At 41.7% G+C, this 26,108-nt stretch overlaps 1 protein-coding gene across 1 annotated transcript in view; it reads left to right on the plus strand.

Annotated features, from left to right (window-relative positions):
* Positions 1-26,108, plus strand: part of LOC119425035 (kinesin-like protein KIF2A) — a 64,627-nt gene that overhangs the window by 32,046 nt on the left and 6,473 nt on the right. Inside the window, exons 7-16 of the mRNA XM_037692558.1 lie at positions 969-1,129; positions 1,207-1,297; positions 8,021-8,084; positions 8,595-8,686; positions 8,867-9,009; positions 9,084-9,288; positions 17,234-17,344; positions 17,774-17,841; positions 24,173-24,262; positions 24,443-24,578. Of these exons, the coding sequence (XP_037548486.1) occupies positions 969-1,129; positions 1,207-1,297; positions 8,021-8,084; positions 8,595-8,686; positions 8,867-9,009; positions 9,084-9,288; positions 17,234-17,344; positions 17,774-17,841; positions 24,173-24,262; positions 24,443-24,578 (1,161 nt within the window). The remainder of the gene's footprint in view (positions 1-968; positions 1,130-1,206; positions 1,298-8,020; positions 8,085-8,594; positions 8,687-8,866; positions 9,010-9,083; positions 9,289-17,233; positions 17,345-17,773; positions 17,842-24,172; positions 24,263-24,442; positions 24,579-26,108) is intronic.

Genomic DNA, 26,108 nt, shown 5'->3' on the forward strand with positions numbered 1-26,108 from the left:
AAACAAAAAAAAAGTTTTAGTGTAAGTTGAGTTTTAGACAGTGAGTTAATGTTTACTTGCATTCCCTGTTCTATTCCAGTCCAGAAAAATACTTGTCTCCAAAATTACAAACATTCACTATTCAAACCCCTCAGTGAGGGGAAACACCCCTTGTTTGCTTAAACTGATGAAGGTTCCAGGCCTTAATTAGTCAGATAGATTTTTTTTGTTTTTATTCTTGTTGTGGGTACATCTAACAAATGCATAGAACTACTGCCTACTTTACAACAATTTGCCTTGTGTTTTTATGTTATTTTTTATTTTTCTGGTGGGATTGGACTACACTGTGAGTGAGAAAGTTGCTTTGAGTAGGAAGCAAACCAATAAACTATTAGATCAAGAAACACTTCAGTGAAAATTTGAGTCACATTTATCTCATTATGGTTTTGAAAAAATGTGAAGCTGGAATTCTTGATAAGTCTTCTAATATTTGCTTAAAAACCAGTTCACACTGACAGCCAACCACCTACATGATTTCATTTTGCTGCAGAAAAATTACAATCTTACTGCAATCTTGCTGCCCAAACAGGGCTGTCAGAGTTGCAATGAGTTTATTTAGGTGAGTGAATGATCTGATCATCTGACCGTTGATTGCAGTAATCCACATTATTAGCAAAAATAGAGGACCTCAAATCAAATTTCGCTTAGGGCCCCATGGAGGCTTGGGCCGACCTTGCTCACCCACATCGAGGTGGCACTCTACTGAAAGCAAACAAAACCTGGTCTTCTGGGACTGTGGCCTGTCCAGGACAGACCAGGCTTTACAATGTATAAGAGGCTAAATTTAAGTAAACCCATATGGGTTTTTGCCTGTTTGCTGATACTCAATGTTAATAGAAGACAAAAAAAAAATGTAGATTTGATGTTGTGCATTTTCATTGAAGCTTGTTTTAAATGTAAAACAAGCTGTTGTTTCTGTTTGTGTAGAGTTGTCAGTGAAAGATCTGGATGTCATCACCATTCCTAGTAAAGACGTGGTCATGGTCCATGAACCAAAGCAGAAAGTTGACCTGACCCGCTACTTGGAGAACCAGACATTCCGATTTGATTACGCATTTGATGAGAACTCCACCAATGAAATGGTTTACAGGTATTTATTTATTTTTTTCCTGCCTGCCCCTAAACTAAGCCTATATCTGATACTAAAAACATCCTCCTCTGCTGTAGGTTCACAGCTCAGCCGCTGGTTGAAACTATATTTGAGAGAGGAATGGCAACCTGCTTTGCATACGGACAAACAGGAAGTGGAAAAACACACGTGAGTGTTTGAGTTCAACATGGTTAGAGTTTGGATTTGGTTTAGTTGTCAATTCAGTTAAATGTATTGTGTTTATATAGAGCCAGTGCCCAGGGAACCAGGGGGGAGTGGTGGAGCAGAGGTTAAAGAAGGCGAGCCTGTAATCAGAAGGTCGCTGGCTCGACTTCCTGGACCGACAACATCAAAATGTGGGTGGGAAAGGTGAAGAACCCAGACCTGCCTCCACCCTCATTTGCTCCACCCTGTGCCCCTGAGCAAGGCCCCCAACCCCAACATCCGCTCCCCTGGGCGTAGCTTCCCACAGTTTAGAAGTGATAAATGCTTGGACCAGTTTTTCTGCATAATTTTGGGACAATATGTTTCAAATTTCAGTGATATTGTTCAGGTGGAAGACAGAGGTCCTGGTAATATTTATAATGTGGGAGTAAATGACATATCCTGACAAAAAGTAACACCAAGGTTTTTACATTACAACTGGAAGCCAAATTAAGTCCATCCAGAGAAAGAGAAAGGCTGCAAAGTTTGTTACTAAGATGCTCAAGATACAAAAACTATGCCCCCTGCTGTTTCTGACTTTAAAAACAGAGTATTTAATGTCATCCATTTTTATGTCTCTAAGACAAGCTAGTAAATTAAGTAAGCGATTAGATTAATCATATTTCATGGAAAAATATAATAACATATCATGAGCATATCAATGAATCTCCTACTGTCTAACAACATAACCAAATAAAAGTAAATATAATGTAATGAGTATTTGTAAAAGCACTGATTTCATTAGTCAATTCATTATTAACATGAATAAACTAAAATCTATCAGATAAATATGAGTTAAAACATTAAAGAGCTGTTTTTTTGTAATCTTAATATCATATCCATCTCTGATCTGTTATATTAAATGCATCACTGAGACAGTAATCTAAGTAGTCTAACAAGACAAGTGTGGACACAAGTCCATTGTCCAATATGACAAGTGTGGACACAAGTCCACTGTCTGGACAAGTTTGGAAACATGTCCACTGACTAACAGGACAAGTATGGGCACAAGTCAACAGTCTCAGGAGGTTTGGTTTATTTGTCATAAAATCTACACAAGGTAAACAATACAATGAAATGCTCAGGACGAGAAGAACTGTCTCGACTCGCCAAAAAAGCAACAGCAAATATCAAAGCATGCAAGAAAAATACAAATCAAGGTGCCAAAAGTGAAAAAGAAATAAATCTACAGCAGCATGTTCCTATTGGCAGAGTGGTTCTGCTGGCAGTGAGGTTATCTTAGAAACATGGTCCAGTTTGTAGCATGATACTGTTAGCAGTGAGGTTTGGTTAGCAGTGACGTTTCTCTTAGCAACATGGTTGCGTTGGCACCATGGTACTGTTAGCGGTGTGGTTTGTTTAGTGGCATGTTTTTTTTAGAAGTGCTAGCAGGTCCTGTTAGCAGGTCCCATCATCAGCTTGATGATAATGAGGACCACAGCAGATGCCTCCCAGATTGCCCTCCAGAACTGGGTCCGGCAGACGGAGAACATCCAAGGTTTCCCCGCAGAACCGAACGGGTCCATAGAGTTCGGTCCATGCAGGCATATGGAGGATCCTGTTAGCAGCGTTAGCAGATCTCGCTAGCAGGCCCCGTCAGCAGCTTGATGGTAATAATGACCGCTGCAACTGCCCTTCCAGACTGCCCTTCCAGACTGCCTTTAGAACCAGGTTTGATGGACAGAGAACATCCAAGGTTTATCCGCAAAAATTAACGGGTCCGTAGAGTTCGGTCCATGCAAGTAGATGGAGGATCATAGAGACGGCCACTATGACAGACTGGAGCCTGAGCTTGAGGCTGGAGGGGGTTCAGGAACTGAACCACGATGGCATGATGGCACAATGGTACAATGGCACAATGGCAAGGCAGCGACACACAAAACTCCACAAGTGTGTCAATGTCATACTTGTACAGTGGGTGTGCAGTGTAGGTGCAAAAACAGCCTAACAGGCCAAGTATAGACAGAATCTACTGTCTAACAGGACAAGTGTGGACCCAAGTACACTATCTAAACAGACATATGTGGAAACAAGTCCACTCTTTAACAGGACAAGTGTGGAGAGAAGTCCACTGTGTAACAAGACAAGTGTGGACACAAGACCACTGGGTAAAAGGACAAGTAAGGACATGTTTACTGTGTAATAGGACAAGTGTGTAGACAAGTCCACTGTTTAACAGGACAATGGTGGACAAAAGGCCACTGTCCAACATTACAAGTGTGGACACAAGTCTACCCTATAACAGGACAAGTGTAGACGAAAATCCATTGTCTAACAGGACATGTGGACATGTCCACTGTCTAACTGGACAAGTGTTGACTATGGTCCACTGCCTGGACAAGTGTGGAAACAAGCTCACTGATGAACAGGACAAGTATGGACACAAGTCCACACTCTAACAGGTCAAGTTTTCTCTTACTTCCGGGAAGATGGTGCCGATGTTCGTGGCTGACCGTTCACCTCTGTCTGTTGTGATAGGTTTTTTCTTTCTTTCTGTTTTTGTCATTTTTCTTCTGTGACATCAACTCACTGCTGGTTTATGATCACCAACAACTTTTAAAATCTACAATTATCTGCCACCAACTTCACCTTGTTCGACCACTATGATAGGGGCTCTGGACCCCCACCCCTGCTGCTTGTTGATGTACCTGTTGTAATGAACTAGGCCTCAGACAACAATCTGTCTCTGAAGACCTTCAGGGGATAGGAACTGTTATTTCATTGATTTGAATCCAGAAATACAAATTATCTCATCAAGAGACTATTTAATTGTATCCTGAATTAATCAATTGAAAGAACACTCTTCTTTTTACATCATTAGTACTATTTTAATATATCTTGATAATCAAAAGTGTGTTTAGTTCATACTATTTCTAAATGTTGACGTGAACCACTAATTTAAATCAACTGTGAAACAGTATTAATGATTTTTAAACCTCATTAGATTTTTGATCATACAGTTAAATGCCTATTTACGAAGTAAGTGTGCATTTAGTCTTCTGTCTGAATGAGGAGTAGTAGTGGATGCTGGTCGAAAGTCAGAGCAAATGGAGACAAGTTATGAGGACGAAGTGTTTTGTTTTTAAAACTCGCAGACAGTAAATAACTTCTGCTGGCACCTGCTTTGTCTCACCTCTTCATTAACATTTCTCTGTCTGTACTAACTGTTCTTAAACATTCCTGCATCCTCTCTTGACTTCTAGTGACCCTCTGACATCACTAGAACCACACCCCTGCTGGTTGTTTCAACCAATCAGGAAGTACCACTTAACAGGAAGTGGATACCCCTTTAAAAGGCAACACTTCTTGGAACTATTCAGTCTTGGAGTCTTCTGAGTCCTGGAACTCAGTCTCAGTCTTGGTCTTCTTCGAAGTCTTAGTCTTTTCCAGTCTTGCTGGAACTTTCAGTCAGAGATGAGACTCAACTAAGTAGCGGATGGATTTGACCATGTGCCAAAGGTCTCTCCAGTTCAGCGTAGTCACAGCCTGCCTCGGCTGTGACTCAACCCGAGCAGTAAATGCTCCACTTCTAAGGAAGCTTATTCGGTTGAACCGAGTACTTGGTCACTATTTCTGATGACCCCCAGCTACTTTAACCGGAGATGCTGAAAAAGGAGCATACTAATGGACTTCTGTTCCGGAGTGGAGGTATCCACCATCTCAGGTAACAAGCCGTTGACATCCTGAAGTGTACCGGAAAGCTGAGCTGGATGTCGGAGGAAGGGTGCCATGTGCTGGTTCAACACATAACTTTCATCCATCTAAAACTTCCTCCTTTAATCTATTTCTCCTCTCTTAACTCTCTATTCGCCAGTAAATCAAACTAGATGCCTTCAGAGATGAATCAGTCTCAATCAGTAATGTTCTGTTGTCTTGTTAGTAAAGCGTGCAAAGTTTATTAATCAGAAACAGATCAGCAAATCAATGTGTACATGTTTTGATGTTAAATTTTGATTCTGTTAAATAAATGACCGCATTTATTCTGATGGGTCAAAGATAAAATGGCGTCTCACGTCACTGATTAAACAATCCACTCACAAATTATCTCGGTCACAGAACAGAAGTTTAACTCGAAAAAGAAACTAATCCGTTGTAATTAAACAATTAATATTCTTTGTGCTTGAACTAGCTTTAAGAATAATTAATTAGTAGTGAAGTTAACGCCTTAGCTCACTACACTGTTTACTTGTGACGTGCAGCACTTCTGCCTGCTTGAAAACATCGCTCCAGGTGCCATGGAAGACGTGCCTGCCGTCTTGTGAAGATCAAAGCCAGCATCGCAATTTCTGCTGCGTCATAATCTGTTGCTGACCATCAGCTGGAAAATTGCCCATCTGAGTGCTTAATTGATCCTGTCGAATCCTGCCTGATACAGGTGGTCAGGCCTGGTCCGTGCAGCAAGTGTGCACAGCCATGGTGTTTCCGGCCATCTCCATAGGATTAAAACTAACATGGGACTGTCTGCTGCATCATCTCCTGCCGACCATCAGCTGGAAATCGCCCATCAGGGTGTTTCATTGATCCTGTTGAGTACTGACTGATACAGTGGTTGGGCCTGGTCCGTACAGCAGACCTGCTTGCAACCATGGTGTTTCCAATCCTCGGAGGTGCGGGTCCAACTCCAAAAATCTGAAACTGCTGATCTGCGCTCCACACTCAACTTTTCCTTCAGCTACTGTCAAATCAAGTCAAGTCAAATTTATTTGTATAGCACATTTAAAACAGGAACTGTTACCAAAGTGCATTAACAAAAGAAAGACATGCATAGAGAGAGACTAGGTTGCAGCCACTTGGGCAGCATCACCTTTTTAGATAAGGAAAGTGACAACATGAGGAAAGGGGAGATCAGAAACGACCTCAGCACAAAAAACAAAATAAATAGATAGAAGACATATAATACATATGCCAGTGGAGGCATTGAGTTTGAAGAGAAGGTCATAGCACAGCACAGTCCAGAGCCACCCCCCCCCCCCCCAGCCATTGTCCTAATAAAAGATGTTTGTTTATCAGTCAGCTCGGTTGAGCTCTGTCACAAAAGAGCAAAGCAGAGACGGAGCAGAGGAGGATGCGTCTGGCTTCCACCGAGCCCAAGCAAGAATACTGTTCCAACAAGGATTGCACTGCTAAATGTGAGGTCGCTGGCAAATAAAACATTTATCTTGAACGACAATTTCTACTCCAGCAGATTGGATTTCCTGTTTGTTACAGAGATCTGGCTCTTCCCTGGTGATTTAAATGTTTTTTTTCTGAACTTTTGCCGGTGGATTGTCTTTTTTTTAATGCTCCAAGGACAAGGGGTGGTGTATTATTAACTGTTTTTTTTTTTCCAAACTGGAACTGCAGACCGCTACAAACAACAGCTTTTCTGAGTTTTGAACTTCTGTATTTTGAGCTGGACTGCTTCAACCCGATACTGTGCACAGTACAGCAGAGCACTGATTTGAGGGAAATGTAGTCTTTCTGAGTGGCGATTACAGTACAGTTGGAGGCTGAATGAAAGAAAACTACAAAATGGTTGTACCTGTCCGAATTATTATTATTTTTGTCATTAACTTTTTCACATCCACATGAGTTCTGTACAGTGATATTACTGTACAGTCCACAATCACATGTTAAAAAAATTGTGCAATATTTTTGACTTCCACAAACCGCGATAGAGCGAGTCTGCGAAAATCGAATCGCAAAGTAGCGAGGGACTACTGTACACAATATGATGCTTATGATGTCAATCAGATTTCAAAATCTTGTCTAGTTACAGAAAACAAAGTGAAGTTTTTGAGCTGCATGCATTCATCTGGGACTGCTGCAAGATACAGAATAAAGAAAAATTCATTGTGAAATAATTCTTTATTAGATTCTTGAAAATGTGTTATCTCGGTCTACAAAATTGATTGACAGCTGCTGATTATGACTTCATAACTCTTCATGTTTGCAATGCTGGTAAGACATTTTCATCAGTGATCAGCGTTTAAACGGTGTGCGTCTACCAATGTCTTCTCCGCACAGAACATCTACGTGTTGATGCTGAGAAATGACTCTAGCCTCCTACTCTGAGCCGTTAACCTCCTACTCAAAACGTTATTGAGAAGGCTGAACTTGAGCTTGGTGACTTGTCTTTTGGTTCTGGCAGCTGCCTTGACAAATGCTCTGGCAATCGGCCGGTGTGTGTTTGGCCATTTTTGGTTGTCTTCACCTTCTTCACTTTGTGCTTTCTCAGCATCGATGCCTCTAGTAAAAAACAAACAAACAAAAAAACAATCATCAGCCATTTTCTGCCTTTTTCTTGTCATCATGTTCAGTGCTTATCTTCAAGCAACAGTGCCCTGGGTTCTGTATTGAACTTTCATGCAGTGACTTGAAGCAGAACCAAATTGAGCTTCCCTCGACTTGGGCTGTCATTGGTGTAGCTCAGACCACTTTGTAGAGACCCTCACGTCTTGGCTCGTGCCACTTCCTCCAGAAGACTTTGATGTAAACTTGATCTACTGGGGCCACTGGTCCCACAGCGCTTGTACTGAAAACAAGCTATATTTTATTTTCCTGTAAGTAAAAAGCCTTGTGAACGGTTAGTTGCTTAATATAGTGTTTCAGTTCAATTCTGACAGATTTCTGTTATTTTTAAGAGGAACAATTTTATCCAGCAATGTTCACGTATCACTTGTCATGTTGTAACATGTCCCTTTTCAGACTATGGGTGGAGATTTTTCAGGAAAAAACCAGGACTGCTCGAAGGGGATCTATGCTCTCTCTGGTCAGTCTCATTTCTATTGCAGGTTAATCAACCGCCACCGAAATGCAAACGTGTATTTGTATTTAATGTATTTGTCTAGTTCTGTGTATGTTTCTGTCTGTCTTTTACCAAAATATCTTAGGATCCACTTAACAGATTTTAGTTCAACTCAGAGAATAATCAATGAATGTACATGTACAACTGATTAACTTTTAGAATCAGTCTGATTCAAGATGGCCACCAGGGCTAAGTGTTCTTAGCAAACAGAAGAATTGTAAAAACCCATTCAGCTTTACAGAAATGGAGTTTACATTTTGTACGGCAGTATCAGAGGTCACAGAGACATTTCAGGATGCATTTTTTTTAGTTATTACATTTGGGGGATTTGCATTCCTACAAGGAATGCTAGGTCTTTAATAATAGATTTTCATTTAATCAGCTTTTCCATTTTTGTCTGGGTCATTGCTATAGATTGCTGTATGATAATTATATTGATGGAGATGTCATCTGCAGTACTCTTGTTCTCTGCAGCCAGAGATGTTTTTGTCATGTTGAAGAAACCAGCTAATAAGAAGATGGATCTGCAAGTTTTTGCAACGTTCTTTGAGATTTACAGTGGAAAGGTTAGTGATTTATCACAAACAAGTCTGACAACAAATCTGAACTTATATTAGCAGGAAGCACAAACAAATTTGTGGACCTGCATCTAAAGTGTTATATGATTTTGTTCAGTTGAAAATCAGTAATTAAAAAACTTTTTTTATACAGTTTTAAATAATATAAAATTGTATTTATGTTTGTAGGTGTTTGATCTTCTGAACCGTAAAGCCAAGTTACGGGTTCTGGAGGATGGGAAGCAACAGGTGCAGGTGGTGGGGCTGCAGGAGAGGGAAGTGAAATGCACTGAGGATGTCCTGAAGCTTATTGAAGTGGGAAACAGCTGCAGGTAAGTTTTAGAGGAGGTTCTCAGCCACTGTGAAGAATCTGTTTGATTGTGACAAATCACTCTGTATCCTTTAGGACGTCTGGACAAACGTCAGCAAATGCTCACTCTTCTCGGAGCCATGCTGTGTTCCAGATAATTTTGCGCCGGCGGGGGAAACTGCACGGAAAATTCTCCCTGATTGATCTGGCAGGGAATGAGCGAGGGGCGGACACTTCCAGTGCTGACCGACAGACTCGGTTGGAAGGAGCAGAGATCAACAAGAGCCTGCTGGCACTCAAGGTCTGAGCCTCTTTACTCCAGATATCGTACACTTTAGTGATTTTAATTTAATTGCTCCTCCGATCACAGATCACAGAGGACCATTCTTTGTTAAACACCTGCTGGTTTTCCTCTGCCCCACTCAGAGAAGCTGTATTTGTTAAAATTCTGCATGAATGCAGAGTGCTGCATGACCTGATCTTTTTATTAATGTAAAAGCCGAGTTGGTAATGTTAAAACAACCAGAACACAAGTTACTACAACATACACTAAAATAAGTAGAACACAAGCAGAAAAGAACAGAATGTGAAGGAAGTAAAACATCAGCGTGACCTTAAAGAAGTAACTATTGCTGCCCATCAATCTGAGAAAGGTAATTTTTGAAATTCTTGGAATAGTGCTGCACAATATATCACATACATTTATTATCACCACAATATCACTGAGTGCAACATCAATAAGGCAAAGGACTGCTTACACTGCAATAAATCATAGATCACAATTCATTAGCTCTTATTCTCATCCATCCACTATATTTACCCGCTTATTTCATTTTGGGTCACGGGGGTCGCCGGTGCCCATGTCCGGCAATCACTGTGCGAGGGGCGGGGTACACCCTGGACGGGTCGCAAGTCCATCACAGGGACACATAGAGACAAACGAGACAAACAACCATTCACTCTCTCACTCACACCTAGGGACAATTTAGAGTTACCAATCAGCCTAACATGCATGTTTTTGGTCTGTGGGAGGAAACCGGAGTACCCGGAGAAAACCCACGCATGCACGGAGAGAACATGCAAACTCCACCCAGAAAGGCCCCCGAACCGGGGTTAGAACCAGGGACCTGCTCGCTGAGAGGCAGCAGCTCTACCAGTTGCACCACCGTGCTGCCCGCTTTTATTCTCATTCTTTATACAAATTATACATTTGGTCTATCCAATGGACTCTCACTAGTCTTGATGACTACACCTGGTTTAGATGATAGTGATGGAAGAAGAAAAAGTATCCATGGTTATGGAGCAAGTTGCTTGAAGAATTATGTGAACAACAGCTTTATTAATCAAAACAATTAAAAAAAGCTGAAGTGGCAGCAAAATAAAGTAACAGGTCACAAAGGAGTACCACACAGGGTATGATACCAAATTGACTTACTGAAGTTGAAATGAGGACTGAGAAATTATATAGATAGAGACTGATGAGAAAATGATTGCAGGTGAATCTAATCTGCCACTGATCCTGTTGTTGTTGTTAAGCACTTTGATAACAGGTTCTGTTTTAAATGTGCTCTATAAATAAAGTTGACTTGACTAGACTAATGAGTAACATGGGACATGTTTGAGTGAATGAAGAGGGCTGAGGAGTAGGACTGACTGAGGAAAAAAAAAGCTGATGACACATCGAGGGATTGAAAAACTAAACATAAGGGATCTTAAAAACATGTGTCAAAGGAAAACACAAGAAACACATAGGTTAAACAAAGAATATCAAAATGAGGAAATAACAAGCAGTACTCCGATGTCCCACATTGCTGAGGGACTTCAGTAGTGAATGTTTTCAGACAAGTCAGGTCATATGGACAGATTTTTCTTGGTTGAAACGCTTCGTCTTTCATGTGAAAGACTTCATCTGTCTGAGGCCTGCCAACAAACTCTGTCATATAAATAGCACCTTTTCAAGATGGTTCAAGTCAGTCTGCTGTGGAATTCCAGAAACTAGCTTTTCACATGTAAAAGGGAAACATCAGTCTATTAGTCAATCATCAGTGCATAACAATCATTCGTTAGAGTCCTGATGGCCACTTGCTATCCACCAAAAAAGTCTAAAGACAACCCATCCAAAATGGTTTAAAAACGTCCTGATGTTACTTCAGGACTTTTTTCATGTTTCAACCAAGAAAAATCCTTCCAGATGACCTGATTTAACTTTTTGGTGGTTTAACAAAGTAAAGTCAGGTCCTCTGCTCTTCTTGAAACATTTTGTCTCTCTATCAAGGATGTGAACATCTTCATCCCTGAAAGAGTGACCGCTGGCCTGCTGATGAGTGTAAACCACAGAGTCCTGGCCTGATGATGTTGCTATTCTGTGCTGGAACATCCTTTTGGCCAGTGGCTGTTTAGTTTCACTGCTATATGACTGATCCCAACCCTCATGAACAGCATATATAATATTATTCTGTTTGTGCTGGGGGGACTGGATCTTTGGGATGAACCAGTCTTTGCCTTAATCTATTTTGGGGTTTGAAAGCCACTGGGATGTAGCCACTGGGATGTCATGTTTAGAAAATAAATGTCTCAGTTTCTCTGAAACTCATGCAACAGAATGACCACTGGTCTAGATCTGGGTTCCTTCTTTTCACCTTATGGCTAGATGGAGTCCTGTTTGGGTTTCTTTTCTGCTTTCAAGAAGGCCCAGTTAGGATATCTGCATTGCTCCAGGGCCTGTCTTGTGTTGGATTTCTCCTTCTGCCTGGCTCCTGAGTTAGTGGGGACGCTGTCTGCTCTGTGATAGAGTCCTGATGACTCCTAACGTGCTCCAGAGGGTGATGGGAGTCAAACTGCCAATACTGGTCTGTGTACGTGGGTTTGTGGTACACATCAGTTTGCAAATTAAATTCAATTAAATTCTGTTTTATATATATATATATATATATATATATATATATATATATAAATTTTATTTAAATTTTTTTCTCACTAGCTCTGTAATGAGGCGCATGCATTCCAATTCATCTCCCTGTTCTCCTGCTTTTTTGCTCTCTGTCTGTGCATCAGAGCAGTTCCTATTTTTACACATCTTCTGAAATTAAAACTACTGTTTTGGATCTGACCAACTGGACTTTCGATGCAAATGACAAAATCTTTTCAACTAAGCGACTGGGTTTTTGAGAACCCTCATCTGCTCGGATGACACGTGCAGCTGGATATATCTCGATGTGTCTACCTCTACTGTCGATCGAGGACGCCAAAATACATATACAGTAATTGGATTTATGATAACAGATTTCCTGTTTTGGAATAGTCTGGATCCTGGTTTATCAACATACAAAGAAGACGGCCGCAGCTAACCTGGCCTGGTCAGGCTGCTGCCTATATGTGAAAGGTTGGATTGTGCTTTGAGAACTCAAAATCAGCTGATTTACATGTTAAACCGTAGGATGGAAGTGCTTTGTATCGCAGGCCACCTGCGGCTTTGGTTCTCGTCAGCATGAAAACAACCTTGAAGAGGCTCATAAACACGGACCAGTAGAATGCACCCTAATCTGGTCATTTTGAAAGTATCAGTAACACTCAAGGTTGACAATAAAAAATAGTCTGCCTGAATAAATCAACAATTGTGGTTTATTTACAAGTTGGCCTCAGAACAGGCCGACTTATCATTTTCTTCTGGGAAATGTGTAAACTAAGGAAAAGCTTCATTTATTGCAACACCCCCCCCCCCCCCCCCATTCTTCTGTGGAGGCTTATCAGAACTGTGCCGGCTGTCCATCATGTTATCAGGACAATGGACTATCTGGAAGTGTTTCATGGACCACCACGTTGTCAAATGCATATGTAACATGTTCATAAATGTGCTTGCTGGCAGAGATTTTTGATGTCTTAAATCGTGTGCTGTTAGGACAAGGTGTGAAGAGATCTTTTTTGTAATGCCACTATCCTCTCCTCATGGCATTGTCCCTTTTTTCTATCTAAAAATTGTATTCTGAAAAGGATAAGAAGGCCGCGCTTATAGCAGCAGCTAAGTGCACTCCGCCCATGTTTCGGACGACTGTACAGACATATTCTCGTTGTATCTTAGTACAATGATAATAAAGCTTATTCTGATTTTGATATACAGTAGCGCCACTTTCCTGTGGACCCACCATTTGCAGAAGGTGCCATAAAAGTCAGGTGCATGATGCCATGGGCAGTGGACGAGGCGGGGGCCTTGGCACTATGACCCTGGCTTACAAAAGCTGGATTTTGGGACATGGAATGTGGAACTTTTTGGTGGGGAAGGAGCCTGAGCTTGTGTGTGATGGTGAGAGGTACTGACTAGATAGGGTTGGGCTCACCTCAACCCACAGCATGGGCTCTGGAACCAATCTCCTTGAGAGGGGCTGGACCTTATTCCACTCTGGAGTTACCCATGGTGAGAAGCATCGATCTGGTGTGGGTCTAATTGCAGCCCCCCAACTTGGTACCTGTGCGTTGGAGTTTTACCCAGTAGATGATAGGTTGGCTTCCCTGCGCTTTCAGGTGTGGGGATGAGCTCTGACTGTTGTTTGTGCCTATGTGCCAAATGGCAGTTGGAGTCCTTGGCAGGGGTGCTGGAAGGGGCACCAGCTGGAGATTCCTTTACTCTTCTGGGGGACTTCAATGCCCATGTGGGAAATGATAGTGCAACCTGGAGGGGTGTGGTTGGGAGGAATTGTCTCTCTGATCTGAACTCAAGTGGTGTTCGGTTGTTGGACTTCTGTGCTAGTCATCGTTTGTCCATCTCTAATACCATGTTTGAACGTAAGGGAGTCCATAAGTGCACTTGGCACCAAGACACCCTAGGTCATAGATAGATTATTAACTTTTTAGTTGTGTCATCTGATTTGTGGCTGTTTGTTTTGTGACACTCGTGTCAAGAGAGGAGCTGAGCTGTCAACTGTTCACCACCTGATAATGAGTTGGATCAGATGGCAGGGGACGATGCCAGACAGACCCGGTAGACCCAAACATATAGTGAGGGTTTGCTGGGAATGCCTGGCAGAAGAAACCATTAGAGATATCTTCAACTCACACCTCCGGGAGAGCTTTCACCACATACCAGCTGAGGCATGGGAGATTGAGTCCAAGTGGGCCATGTTCTGCACCTCAGTTGTTGAGGTAGCTGCCTTAAGCTGTGAACGCAAGGTTGTTGGTGCTTCACAAGGTGGCCATCCATGAACTCAGTGGTGGACACCCTGGGTTAGGGGGTCTGTAAAGCTGAAGAAGGAGTCCTATTTGGCTTTGTTGGCCAGTGAGATTCTGGGGGCAGCTAACTACTGGAGTGCCAAATGGTCTGTAGCCTTGGCTATTGCTGAGGAAAAAGCTCAGATGTGGGAGGAGTTTGGTGAGGCCTTGGATAGGGACTCTCGATCAGTTCAGAAGAGATTCCGGCAAACCATTAGGTGGCTGAGGAGGGGAAAGCAGCACTTTACTTGCACTGTGTTCAGTGAAGGTGGGGTTCTGTTGACTGCAACCAGTGATGTCATTGGGAGGTGGAAGGAATATTTCTCAGACCTTCTCAATCTCACCAGCACATCTTCCATGGAGGAAGCTGAGTCAGAGGACTTTGAGGTTGGTCTGTTCATAATCATGTCTGAGGTTGCCAAGGTAGTTAAAAAGCTCAGAGGTGGCCAGACTTCAGGAGTGGATGAGATTCACCCTGATTTCCTTAAGGCTGTGGATGTTTTGGGGCTATCTTGGTTGATGCACCTTTGCAATGTTGTGGGGACATCAGGAGCAGTGCCACTGGATTGGCAGACTGGGGTGGTGGTTCCCAACTTCAAAAAGGGGGACTGGAGGGTGTGCTCCAATTATCGGGGCATCACTCTCCTTAGCCTCCCTGGTAAGGTCTATTCAGGGGTACTAGAGAAGCGAGTTTGATCATTGGTCAAACCTCAGATCCAGGAGGAACAATGCAGGTTCCATCCTGGCTGTGGAACACTGGATCAGCTCTTTACCCTCACTAGGGTCCTTGAGGGGCCATGAGTGTTTGCCCATCCAGTCTACATGTGTTTTGTGGACTTGGAGAAGGCTTTCAACCATGTTTCTTGATGTACACTGTGGGGAGTGCTCCGTCGGTATGGGATTGGAGGCCCATTGCTTACAGGCAAGTTGCATTTCTAATATCCTTCTACCAATATATCCACTGTCCTTACTCTTGACGTCCAAACCATCTCAGTCTGGCTTCTCTAACTTTAGCTCTCAGTCGGTCAACCTGAGCTGTACCTCTGATAGTCTCATTCTTAATCTTATTCATGTGTGTCTCTCCTGAGAACCTCCAAATCTTCATTTCTGCCACTTCCAATTCTTTCTCCTGTCTTTTTGTCAATGCCACTGTCTCCAGACCATAAAACATATCTGGTCTCACCACTATGTTGTAAACTTTTCCTTTGACCTTTGCTGCCACCCTTTTATCACTCCTGAAACATTTCTTCATCCACTCCATCCTGCTTGGACTCCTTTTTCTCCTCTTTACCACACTCAAAAATTTCATGGACAGTGGACCCCAAGTACTTGAAGTCCTGCACCTTTGTGACCACTGCTCCTTGTAGCTTCATTGTTCCACCTATTTCCTTTTCATTCATACACATTTACTCTGTCCTACTATGGCTGACTTTCATTCCTCTTCTTTCAAAAGGTCAGATACATGTGTTTATTGCAATTTAAAATATTATTACAATATTAAACTTTCCAGCTCAAAATGCCTAAGACCCATGGAAAAAGGAGACCCAAAATAAATCAGATGCTCTTCCTGATTTCTTTAGAGTACAAGCAATAGCTTGGTCTGTCTGTAAAGGTAACATTGAAGTTTTACCTTCAGCAGTCAAAGTTATTGTAACTACAACTAGCATGTAGTAAATAAAGATGGAAGACACAAACAGCAAATAATTTCCTAAGTCTGGATTTTTAGAAAAAAATATTTTCTGCTGCTGCACTTGGAGGAATAGAAGTATTGACTGGAAAATCAAAACAGACTTTAGAACCAAGCCTTATCTATTTCTGTCAAGATCTGAGGTGTTGAACCCAAGTGCCGACAGATACAAGGAACTTGAGAGTAAAAATATGAAACATATTCACTTAACCAAAAAACAAAGAGCTGATGTGGCAGCAATCTTATAACAATAGCAAACTCAGGGAGACACAGGGGCAGAGCATGACTGGCAGAGAAAGCACAATCCATAGATGAGGGACAAACAGAATGAGACATTATTTAAAGGCCAAAACTAAATAGAGGGAATAACAAACACCCGGGGAGGATAATCAGGAGCCGGTGAGAGTGGGAGGAGCAGAAGCTGGCAACAAGAGGAGAGAAACACTGGGGAAGATGGAAACACAGGAAAAACGGACTCAGAGTATCGCGGTTCGGTTAAACCCAAGTGCAGGCAGACACGGGGGCAGGACGTAAAATAAAGATGAATTCATTAATAAACAAAAACAAAAAGCTGACGTGTCAGCAAAACTTACATTAATCACGGAGCGAACAAGAACACAGCAGATTGAGGGAAACACGGGGAGGACCGAGACGTCTGAATGATGTTCAGAATAATGTTGACATGGAGTGGTGAACAGAAGAGTAAGTAAGACAGCGGGCGAGTGCATAATGAATGCACCTGGGATGAGTAATTACAAACTGGTGTGAGTAATAAGTGGCTGGAGAGAGTGACTAAGAAGGGAGTGATGAGTAGCACGGAAACAAGGAGTCAAAACACTAGGATCAGAAGACATACAGATAAATCACAAGGGAAATAGAGATAAATGAAACACAAAAAAAACAACAGAAAACACAGATCACATCACAAAGAACTACTGTAAATAAAATAATCAAAAGTATTCCCAAACGCCACAAAACACGCAGATTATGACAAGTTCCAGTTCAAATTTGATAACAAAAGCAGTAAAATAATTATTCTGGACATGTTTTTCTCATGGTACTGTATATCCTCGTGTTCTTCAAAGTATCCATTTGGAGCCCCCAAAATGTTTCTAACATCAAAAGGCTGTTACTCCTAAATGCTCCAGTCCAGTGGTTAAACTCCAGTGTAACCACCCAGCCACAGCCACCCATAATATAGACATCTACCAAGTGCTGCTGTTAATACAAATAACACAAACTCAATGGTTTTTGTCAATGGATCTCAAACTGTGAAAATTCTAATAAATACACTGTTTTCTATAAAAATTTAGAGGCATAAATAACTGAGTGAACCAGCTATGTTCTGTTCTTGCAGGAATGCATCCGGGCCCTTGGGAGAAACAAACCTCACACTCCGTTCAGAGCCAGCAAGTTAACTCAAGTGTTGAGGGACTCCTTCATAGGAGAAAACTCCAGAACATGTATGGTAAGAAAAAAACTCTGTCACTAGCCTTTTGTTGGGTGGCATGGGTCGCAGTGGTTAGAGCTGTTGCCATACAACAACCAGATTGCAGGCTCAAAACTCCACTGCGGCCGTTCAGTGTGGAGTTTACATGTTCTCTGTGTGCATCTGTGGGTTCCCTCGGGTACACTGGTTTCATCCCACAGACCAAAAACATACAGATTATGCTAACTGGTAATCCTAAATTGTTACTAGGTGTGAGGGAGACCAGTGGTCTGTCCCTGTAAGGGAGTGGTGACCTCTTCAGGGGGTACCCCACATCTCACACAATGACCCCTGGAGATAGAAACCACAGATGCTGCTGCTGTAGACCAGAGCAGAACTGACATGAATAGATGCTGAAAAGGTTTCTGATACACTGTCTGGTTAACTTTGTGATCTTTCCATTCACAGATTGCCACCATCTCTCCTGGAATGGCATCTTGCGAAAACACACTCAATACTCTGAGATATGCCAACAGGTAAAAATAATAATAATAATAATAATTCTAAAAGAGAAAAGTACAGTTAAACAATAATAATTATTTTAAACAAAATAATTATTCCTAACCCCTTTAATTTTACTAGTGTAAATTTATCATAACTTCATTCCTTTATTTTAAGCACAAATATATTTTCTGTCCTGTAAATCTGTGGCACCATTTTTTCAAGTTAATATCAATGTTTGCACAAAAAATAATATTGCAGTACCTCCCTATAGCCTATAGTTGGAGACCCTAAAGCCACGTTTTGGACTATGGAGCTGCCAGTAGCCAGGGTCTGCTTTTAAGCGGGTGCGTTACTGAGCAAGGAAAATCTGTTAGAAATGTGACTGGGTCGGTGGTGAACTGGGGCTTTGTTTTGCACTACGCTTTCTTCGGACCGCCGCCCAGCCGAGCTGGGGTCCCGGCTGTTCAGGGTCTGCTGGAGGACTGCTAATGGGAACTAATTTCAGTGGTTCTGTGCTGTCTAAGGGGACATGGCTAGCTAATGGATTTTCTACAGCACAGAGCCGAACTTCCAGTTCAGACAGCCTCTCCTCCAAAGCTACCATAAGACTGCATTTATAACATGTATAATTACCTCTAAAGGAGGCAGAGGAGTAGCTAAACATCTGACACACAGAGGAAGTGAAAACAGAGGAAGTTGGGAGAGAACCAGAAGCCATGCTAAGCTAACACTAGCAAGAGCTATGAAATCCCAAATACACCAATAAAAACTAAGACGAGTTGAAAGATAAAATGACTTTCAAGCACAATGGCTGCTGAAGTTCCAGATTCCTCGCAATGCCCCCGATCCTTCTCGTCATGGTTCGCCTGGACAGTGGAACTTGCTCAAATTATTTATTTTTTTGCAGGGCATATTAGCACTGCAGAGACCACCAAGCACTCTTTGACAAGCTCCCCCTCCAAGAATGGCTTACTGTTTTTAATGATTTTGTGGGATACCACAAAGCAAGTCTTGGTTGCTGCATCCCTGGATGTGTGAAGCTTGGTACAAAAGCCTTGCTGCTTTTGTAGCTTAGCTACCGAAGCTTCTGATGTCCATGCCCTTTCAGCGTCAATCAAGTTTTTGTATTTCTCTGCATGTTTCGTCTCGTAACTCCGACTCAAATTGTAATCCTTAAACACGGCAATCAGCTAGCTGCAAACTAAACACACAGCTTTACCTCCAACTTAAGTTAATAAATATTTAGCAGTCCATTTTTTTGTAAACCCTGCACTCAGCATCTACCTTTTTAGCGTAAGTGGACATTTGTGAGGGCTAATGTCGTTTTATAACCTGCTTGTGACAATAATTCAATCATGTGCATATATATTGCATCATTTTATACATCATTTAAAAACAATTTCAAAATGAAAGTAATGCTGAGTAAAATTAGAAAATATGTTTATTCTGTAATTCTCAATTAACCTTACATGGGTCGGTCATAGTGTGTGGCCGGTGAGCCATACAATGCCCAGGTCTGAACAAGAAAAATCCGTTCAGAAGATCCAACTACTTACCTGGCTTTTTGAGCATGTATCAGGATATTTTGAACCACCTTGGCCAGGATTGCCTCAAACTAGCTTGAGAGTTTGAGCAAACAGCAAGGAAGAGCACAGACTACAGGAACCACCTGAGATTCAACTTCCAATGCAGACAGAGTGGCACCTTTCCCAAGAGCCTGAAACTCAAATCTTCCAAGCAAACGATCATACAGAAGGCACGACCCAGCTACTGAATGAACAGGTGAGACAGACCAATTTTAACATTGAGGCTTTAGAGACCAAAAAAGAACACATCTGACAAAAAATAATAACATGTCCAGATCAGACCACATTTCAGCAAGTGATGGATTTTAAAGATAAGGCACACCAAGCACAGCATGTCAAGTCCAAGGCCCGACAACAAAAGAAGTTTAATTTACTGGCATCTCGTGAAGCCCATCCCAATTCCAATAAAAACACACTCAGTGGGAGACAACAAACCGGTATACAGTAACATGCCAGGGAGACAGAAACATGGGTGTAAAATTTGTCCAACAGGCAGCTCACCCAGCCGGAAACAGAGATCCTTGACAGGGGACTGAACTTTGCTGTTGCGCCAGAAAGAATTCCTGTGGTGGAGATGATCACAGCCACAGAATCAGCCATCCGCAACAACAAAATTACAGAGTTTGAAGCAGAACAACTCAGGAACAAAGTTTCAGCCTGCATCAGCAATGCTAAACCACCACCTTCCAACATCAGCAGCGAAGAGAGGGCTGCACTCACCACTCTTAGCAAGGACAAAAACATCATCATCCTCCCAGCAAATAAAGGAAGGTCTACAGTGATACTGAACCAGAAAGACCATCATGAGAAAGTTATGACACTCCGTAGTGACTTAACCACTTACGAGCTGCTAAAAAGAGATCCAGGAAGTGGTTACAAGAAGAAGTTGATAGGTTTCCTGAAACATTTAGAGCAGGACAAGTCTATTGACCGTATTCTGCGTGGACTGTACCAAGGAGAAGCCACACATAGTTTATATGGTTTACCTAAAACTCACAAACAAGGTGTACCTTTAAGACCGATTGTTATCTTGATTAACTCTGTCACTTACAATGTTTCCAAATATCTGGCGTCTGTACTCATCCCTTTAGTTGGCAGCTCAGAACACCACATACAGAACACCATGGACTGTGGATAAGGTGAGGGATGTCATCATGGAGACTGATGAAACAATGGTCTCTTTTGATGTCACATCACTCTTTACGTGCATTCCTGTTGATGATGAATAGAGGTGGTCAGTTTAAAATTAAAATCAGACACCACTCTGAGCAGCAGGACCACACTTTCCACAGAACAACTGTGTCAACTCTTGAAACTGTGCCTGCAGTCAACCTACTTCACATATGGGGAGCAATATTATAGGCAGAAACATGGGTGTGCTATGGGGTCTCCAGTTTCTCCTATTGTTGCCAACCTGTACATGGAGGAGGTAGAAAAGAGAGCCTTGATGTCCTTTTCAGGGACACCACCAAGTCATTGGTTCAGGTATGTTGACGACACCTGGGTTAAAATTAAATCTCAGAAAGCCCAACATTTTACTGACCACATGAAATCTGTGGATAAATATATAAAGTTAACATGACAAGATGTAAAAAATGGTAGGTTTGCTCTCCTGGACTGTGAGGTCTCAGGACATTTGAAAACTGAGGTGTACCGCAAACCCACCCACACAGACCAGTATTTGCAGTTTGACTCCCATCACCCTTTGTAGCACAAGTTAGGAGTCATCAGGATTCTGTACCACAGAGCAGACAGCATCTCCACTACCTCTGAAGCCAGGCAAAAGGAGAAATCCCACACAAGACAGGCCCTGGAGCAATGTGGATATCCTAACTGGGCCTTCCTGAAAGCAGAGAAGAAACCCAAACAGGACTCCAGCCAACCATCAGGTGAAAAGGAGGATCTCAGACCTACACCAGTGGTCATTCCTTATGTTGCGGGAGTTGTTGTTGGGAGTTTCAGAGAAACTGAGACTTTTATTTTCTAAACATAACATCCCAGTGGCTTTCAAACCTCATAATAGATTATGGCAAAAACTGGTTCATCCCAAAGATCCAGTTCCCTGGCCCAACAATAATAATATTGTATGTTGTTCAGTGTCAGGAGGGCTGTGCTCAATCTTACATCGAGGAAACTCAACAGCCACTGGTTGTGGTTTTTCTGGTGGGTGCACAGAAGAACAACACCATCAGGCCAGGACTCTGTGGTCTACACTCATCTGCAGGTCAGCAGTCACTCTTTCAGGGATGAAGATGTTCACATCCTTGATAGAGAGGAACGATGGTTTGAGAGAGGAGTGAAGGAGGCCATCTTTGTGAAGAAAACCCGTCCATCATTAAACAGGGGCGAAGGCTTCCGTCTTCAACTGTCCCCCTCTTACAATGCTGTTATTGCAAGTATCACTCAGTCCTCTGTAAATAGCAAGCAGCTATTATGGTACTAATGATCAATTGTTAGGCTGATGGTCCTCCTTTTGCATGCAAACAACTAGTTTTGGCTATCGCCAGCAAACTAGTTAATCCACTATGAGAAGGTGGTATTTATAAGACTGATTTTGTTCCAGCTCCTCAGACTGAAAAAGTCTTTTGGTTAAAATACGAAGCGTATCAACAAAAAGAATCCATCCAGTGGACCTTACTCAACCTTATTAGATTTGTTTACCTGGATTACTGAGCTTGCATCAAGATAACATGTAGCTTACTTTAGCTAATAGCTCATATTTTGTTCATTTTATGTTTTAGATACTTTTTTGCTAGCTTCATTAATTTCTGCAACTGTTTAGATATTTTAGCTTTTAGCTACTGTTTTGCTAGTTTGAGCTTTTAGCTCCCGTGGCCTGACTTAGGAACAATCGGAAGAAAATGGATGGATGGATGGATGGAGGATGGATGGATGGATAGCTTTTATCTACCATTTAGCTGATTTTTTTCTTTTTAGATTAGCTTGGGGCTGCAGTCAGGGGTCAGTGCCACATTTTTGGTTGTGGGTTCAAGCCCAGGTTGTCAGGAAAGGCAGCTGGTGAAAAACAAAAAGCCAAATCTTTCATGAGAGTTTGCTTGATGTGGTGGCCCATTAAAATTAATTGGTCAAAAGAAACTTACTTACCTATAGATTAGCTTTTAGCTACCGTATTATGCCAGTTTTTCTAATTTTAACATTTAACTACCTGTACTGTTATGTTGGTTTTAGTTTTAAACTTCTATTTTAATAATTTTAGCTTTTAGCTAAGTTCAGCTTATTTAGCTTTGTGGTCCTGTTTTGATCATTTTAGCTTTTAGCTATTAGAAAACGTGCAACTCATTTTAGCTATTAGCTCCTGTTCTTGTGATTTTAGCTTTTTTTCTACAGTTCTGCCAGATATATTTTTTTAACAGCTGTTTTCTTATTTTTAACCTTTAGCTACCATTGCTACCATTGATGATTTGACAGTTTACCAATAGGTTATCAAAGTTTAACTTTTAGCTTCTGTATTACTACTGTTGGGCAGCACGGTGGCGCAACTGGTAGAGCTGCTGCCTCTCAGCGCGCAGGTCCTCAGCTCAAATCCCGGTTCGGGGGCCTTTCTGGGTGGAGTATGCATGTTATCTCTGTGCATGCGTGGGTTTTCTCCAGGTACTCCGTTTTCCTCCCACAGACCAAAAACATGCATGTTAGGCTGATTGGTAACTCTAAATTGTCCCTAGGTGTGAGTGAGAGAGTGAATGGTTGTTTGTCTCGTTTGTCTCTATGTGGCCCTGTGATGGACTTGCGACCTGTCCAGGGTGTACCCCGCTGCTCACACAATGATTGCTGGACATGGGCACCGGCGACCCCCGTGACCCAAAATGGAAGAAGCGGGTAAAGATAATGGATGGATGGATTGCTACTGTTTTGCTGGTTTTAGTTTTTAGGTACTATTTTTAAAATTCTAGCTTTTTGCAAAGTTCTGCTAACTTTGCTTTTGTTGTTTTGCACATTTTAGCTTTCAGCTATTGTTCACCTTGTTTTAGCATTTTACTGTTCTGATAAATTCTTGTTTTCTTGTTCAGCTTGTGTTCTGGTTGTTTCACATTTTGTTTTGCTCAGTTTAGCTTTTGGTCAGCTCGTTTAACATTTAGCTACTGGATATTATGTAGCTAATTCCAGCTATAATCTAGTGTTCTGGTCATTTTAACTTTTAGCATTTTTAACTTTTAACATTTCACTAGATTTCTTAACTAATGTTTTGATATTTTTAGGTACTGTTTTGTTGCGTTTAGCCTTTGGCTAACATTCAGCTGATTTTAAGGTTTACTAATAGATTAGGTAGTTTTAGCTTTTAGCTACTGTATTTTCACTATTTGGCTGGTTTTATCATTTAACTACTATTTTGCTGGTTTTAGCTTTTAGCTACTATTGTAATAATTTTAGCTTTTAGTGTTTAATGTTGCAGTTTAATGTTAGTTTTGCTAACTTAGCTTTTGGCTCAATTTAGGTGTTAGCAATTGTCTGGTTTGTTTAAGCTTTCCACTGTTCTGCTCAATTAGCTTGTGTTTTCATGTTTAGCTTTTGTTCTGATTGTTTCAGAAATAGTTTTGCTAATTTTAGCTTCTGTTCTGCTTGTTAGCGTTACCAACTCAGTTCCAGCTTCTTCAACACACTACAGTATCCACATTGCAATTCATCAGAGAATGTCAATTATTCTAATCACTCATGTAAAAATCAGGGTTTTGAATGTTGTTTCAAGTTTATATGTTTTTTTTAATTCTCCTGATCTTGTCTTTTCTTCTTCTGTGTTTTGTTTTGTTTTTGTCTGCAGAGTAAAGGAGTTTGGAATAAGTCCTTCAGACATTCCTTTCTCTCAGAGCTCAGAAGGAGGAGGTCGCTCTGAACTCTCTCCTACATATGAGTAGGATTACTTACTTTCCAAAAGTTTAATTCTCTACATTGTCATTGTTCATCCCTCCGCATGTACGTTATCTGTGTGATAATCATGCCCCCCCCCCCCCCCCCCGACATCAACACATGTATTTTTATTCTGCACCTCTACATGCAGCTGTTTTTTGAGCAGCAGTATTGTTTTTGTCAGGGTGAAAGATCTCACTGTGGACTCAGCAGCAACTATTGATGAAGGACACATCACTCAGCTGGAGGTCCTGGAGGCTCAGTGGGGAGTTGGGAGTTCTCCACAAAGAGATGACCTGAAACTGCTCTGTGAACAGAATGTAAGAAGTGCAAATCACTCCATTCAATTTAATTTATTTAAATAGTGCCAATTCACTACAGAAGTCATCTGTAGAAAAACATTCACATATATTTTAAAATACCAATCCGTAAAAATTATCTAAGGAAATTAGCAGAATGTGCTGAATCTTCACTTTGTCATAATCTCACTTCCTGAAGAGCAAATTGACTTCAGTCCGCAAGACTTGAAAAAGAAGATGGAAAAATCCATTATACTGTATCTCTTGTGTCTGTCTCAAGCCCCAGGTAGATTGTGAAGGTTATCAGGAAGGACATACCACTTACCAAAACTAAAATGTTAGTCAGGAGCTATTGAATGAGGAGAAATGGTAAATGGACTGTACTTGTATAGAAACTTTCTATCTTATCAAGACACTCAAAGCTCTTTACACTACAATCAATGCCTCATTTACCCATTCATACAGCACTCTACTAGATCTATACAAAGCTAATGAACAAATCATTCTAAAGAGACTAATCAGTGCTTTATCACATTCATACACCGATGGGACACACATTGGAGGTGACAAGGGGTTCAGTATCTTGCCCAGGGGCACTTCGGCATATGACTTCTGGTGGATTTGAGTCCCCAACTCTTGCAATGGAGGACAACTGCTCTAACCACTCAGCTACAGCCGCCCATGAGAAAAGAAAGAATATTAGAGGTCATAGAAACTGTGGACCAGGAAGTAGGAAAAATCAATGAGGTTGAAATTCAGAAACTCTGAAAATAATGAATTGGAAGGCAGGAAGACCTGATGACATGCCAGTGGAGGTTTGGAAATGTCTAGGAGACATGGCTGTGAGTTTTACGACTCATTCAATGGTATTTTTAAGAGTAAGAAAATCCCTGAGGAGTAGAGAAGTGTGCTGGTGGCTAATTTTAAGAATAAGGGTGATGTATAGAGTTGTAGCAACTACAGGGGAAATATGTTTATGAGACACACAATGAAGATCTGGGAGAGAGTTGTGGAAGCAAAACTTACTGTAGACGAGAGGTGACTATTTGTGAGCAGCAGAATGGTTTCATGCCGAGAAAGAGCATCGCAGATGCCATCTTTACTTTGAGGATCCTGATGGGGAAGTACAGAGAGGATCAGAAAGAATGTCATTGTGTCTGTGGATTTATAAACATCATCTGAAGGTGCTGAGGAAGAAGGTGTGGCATTGTACGAGGACAGCAGGACACGTTATATTGGTACAGGACATGTATTTTATTTTATTTTTTTATTTAGCCTTTATTTATACAGGTAGTCTCATTGAGCCACAAGAACTCATTTTCAAGAGAGACCTGTTTAGGGAGCAGGTGAGGGTTGTTTAGGGAGCAGGTGAGGGTTAAGGACCTTGCTCATGGGCCCAAAGTGGGGCGAATGAGGGTGGGGGCAAGTGTGGGTGCTTCACCTACCTCACCCACATTTTTTATGTTGTCGGTGCCGGGGCGTGAACCGGCGATCTTCGATCACAGGCCCACCTTCTCTAACCTCTGCGCCACCACTACTCCAATAATGTGT

This window comes from Nematolebias whitei, chromosome 18, assembly GCF_014905685.2.
Source record: "Nematolebias whitei isolate Nwh7 chromosome 18, NemWhi1, whole genome shotgun sequence".
In the NCBI taxonomy this organism is placed as follows: domain Eukaryota; kingdom Metazoa; phylum Chordata; class Actinopteri; order Cyprinodontiformes; family Rivulidae; genus Nematolebias; species Nematolebias whitei.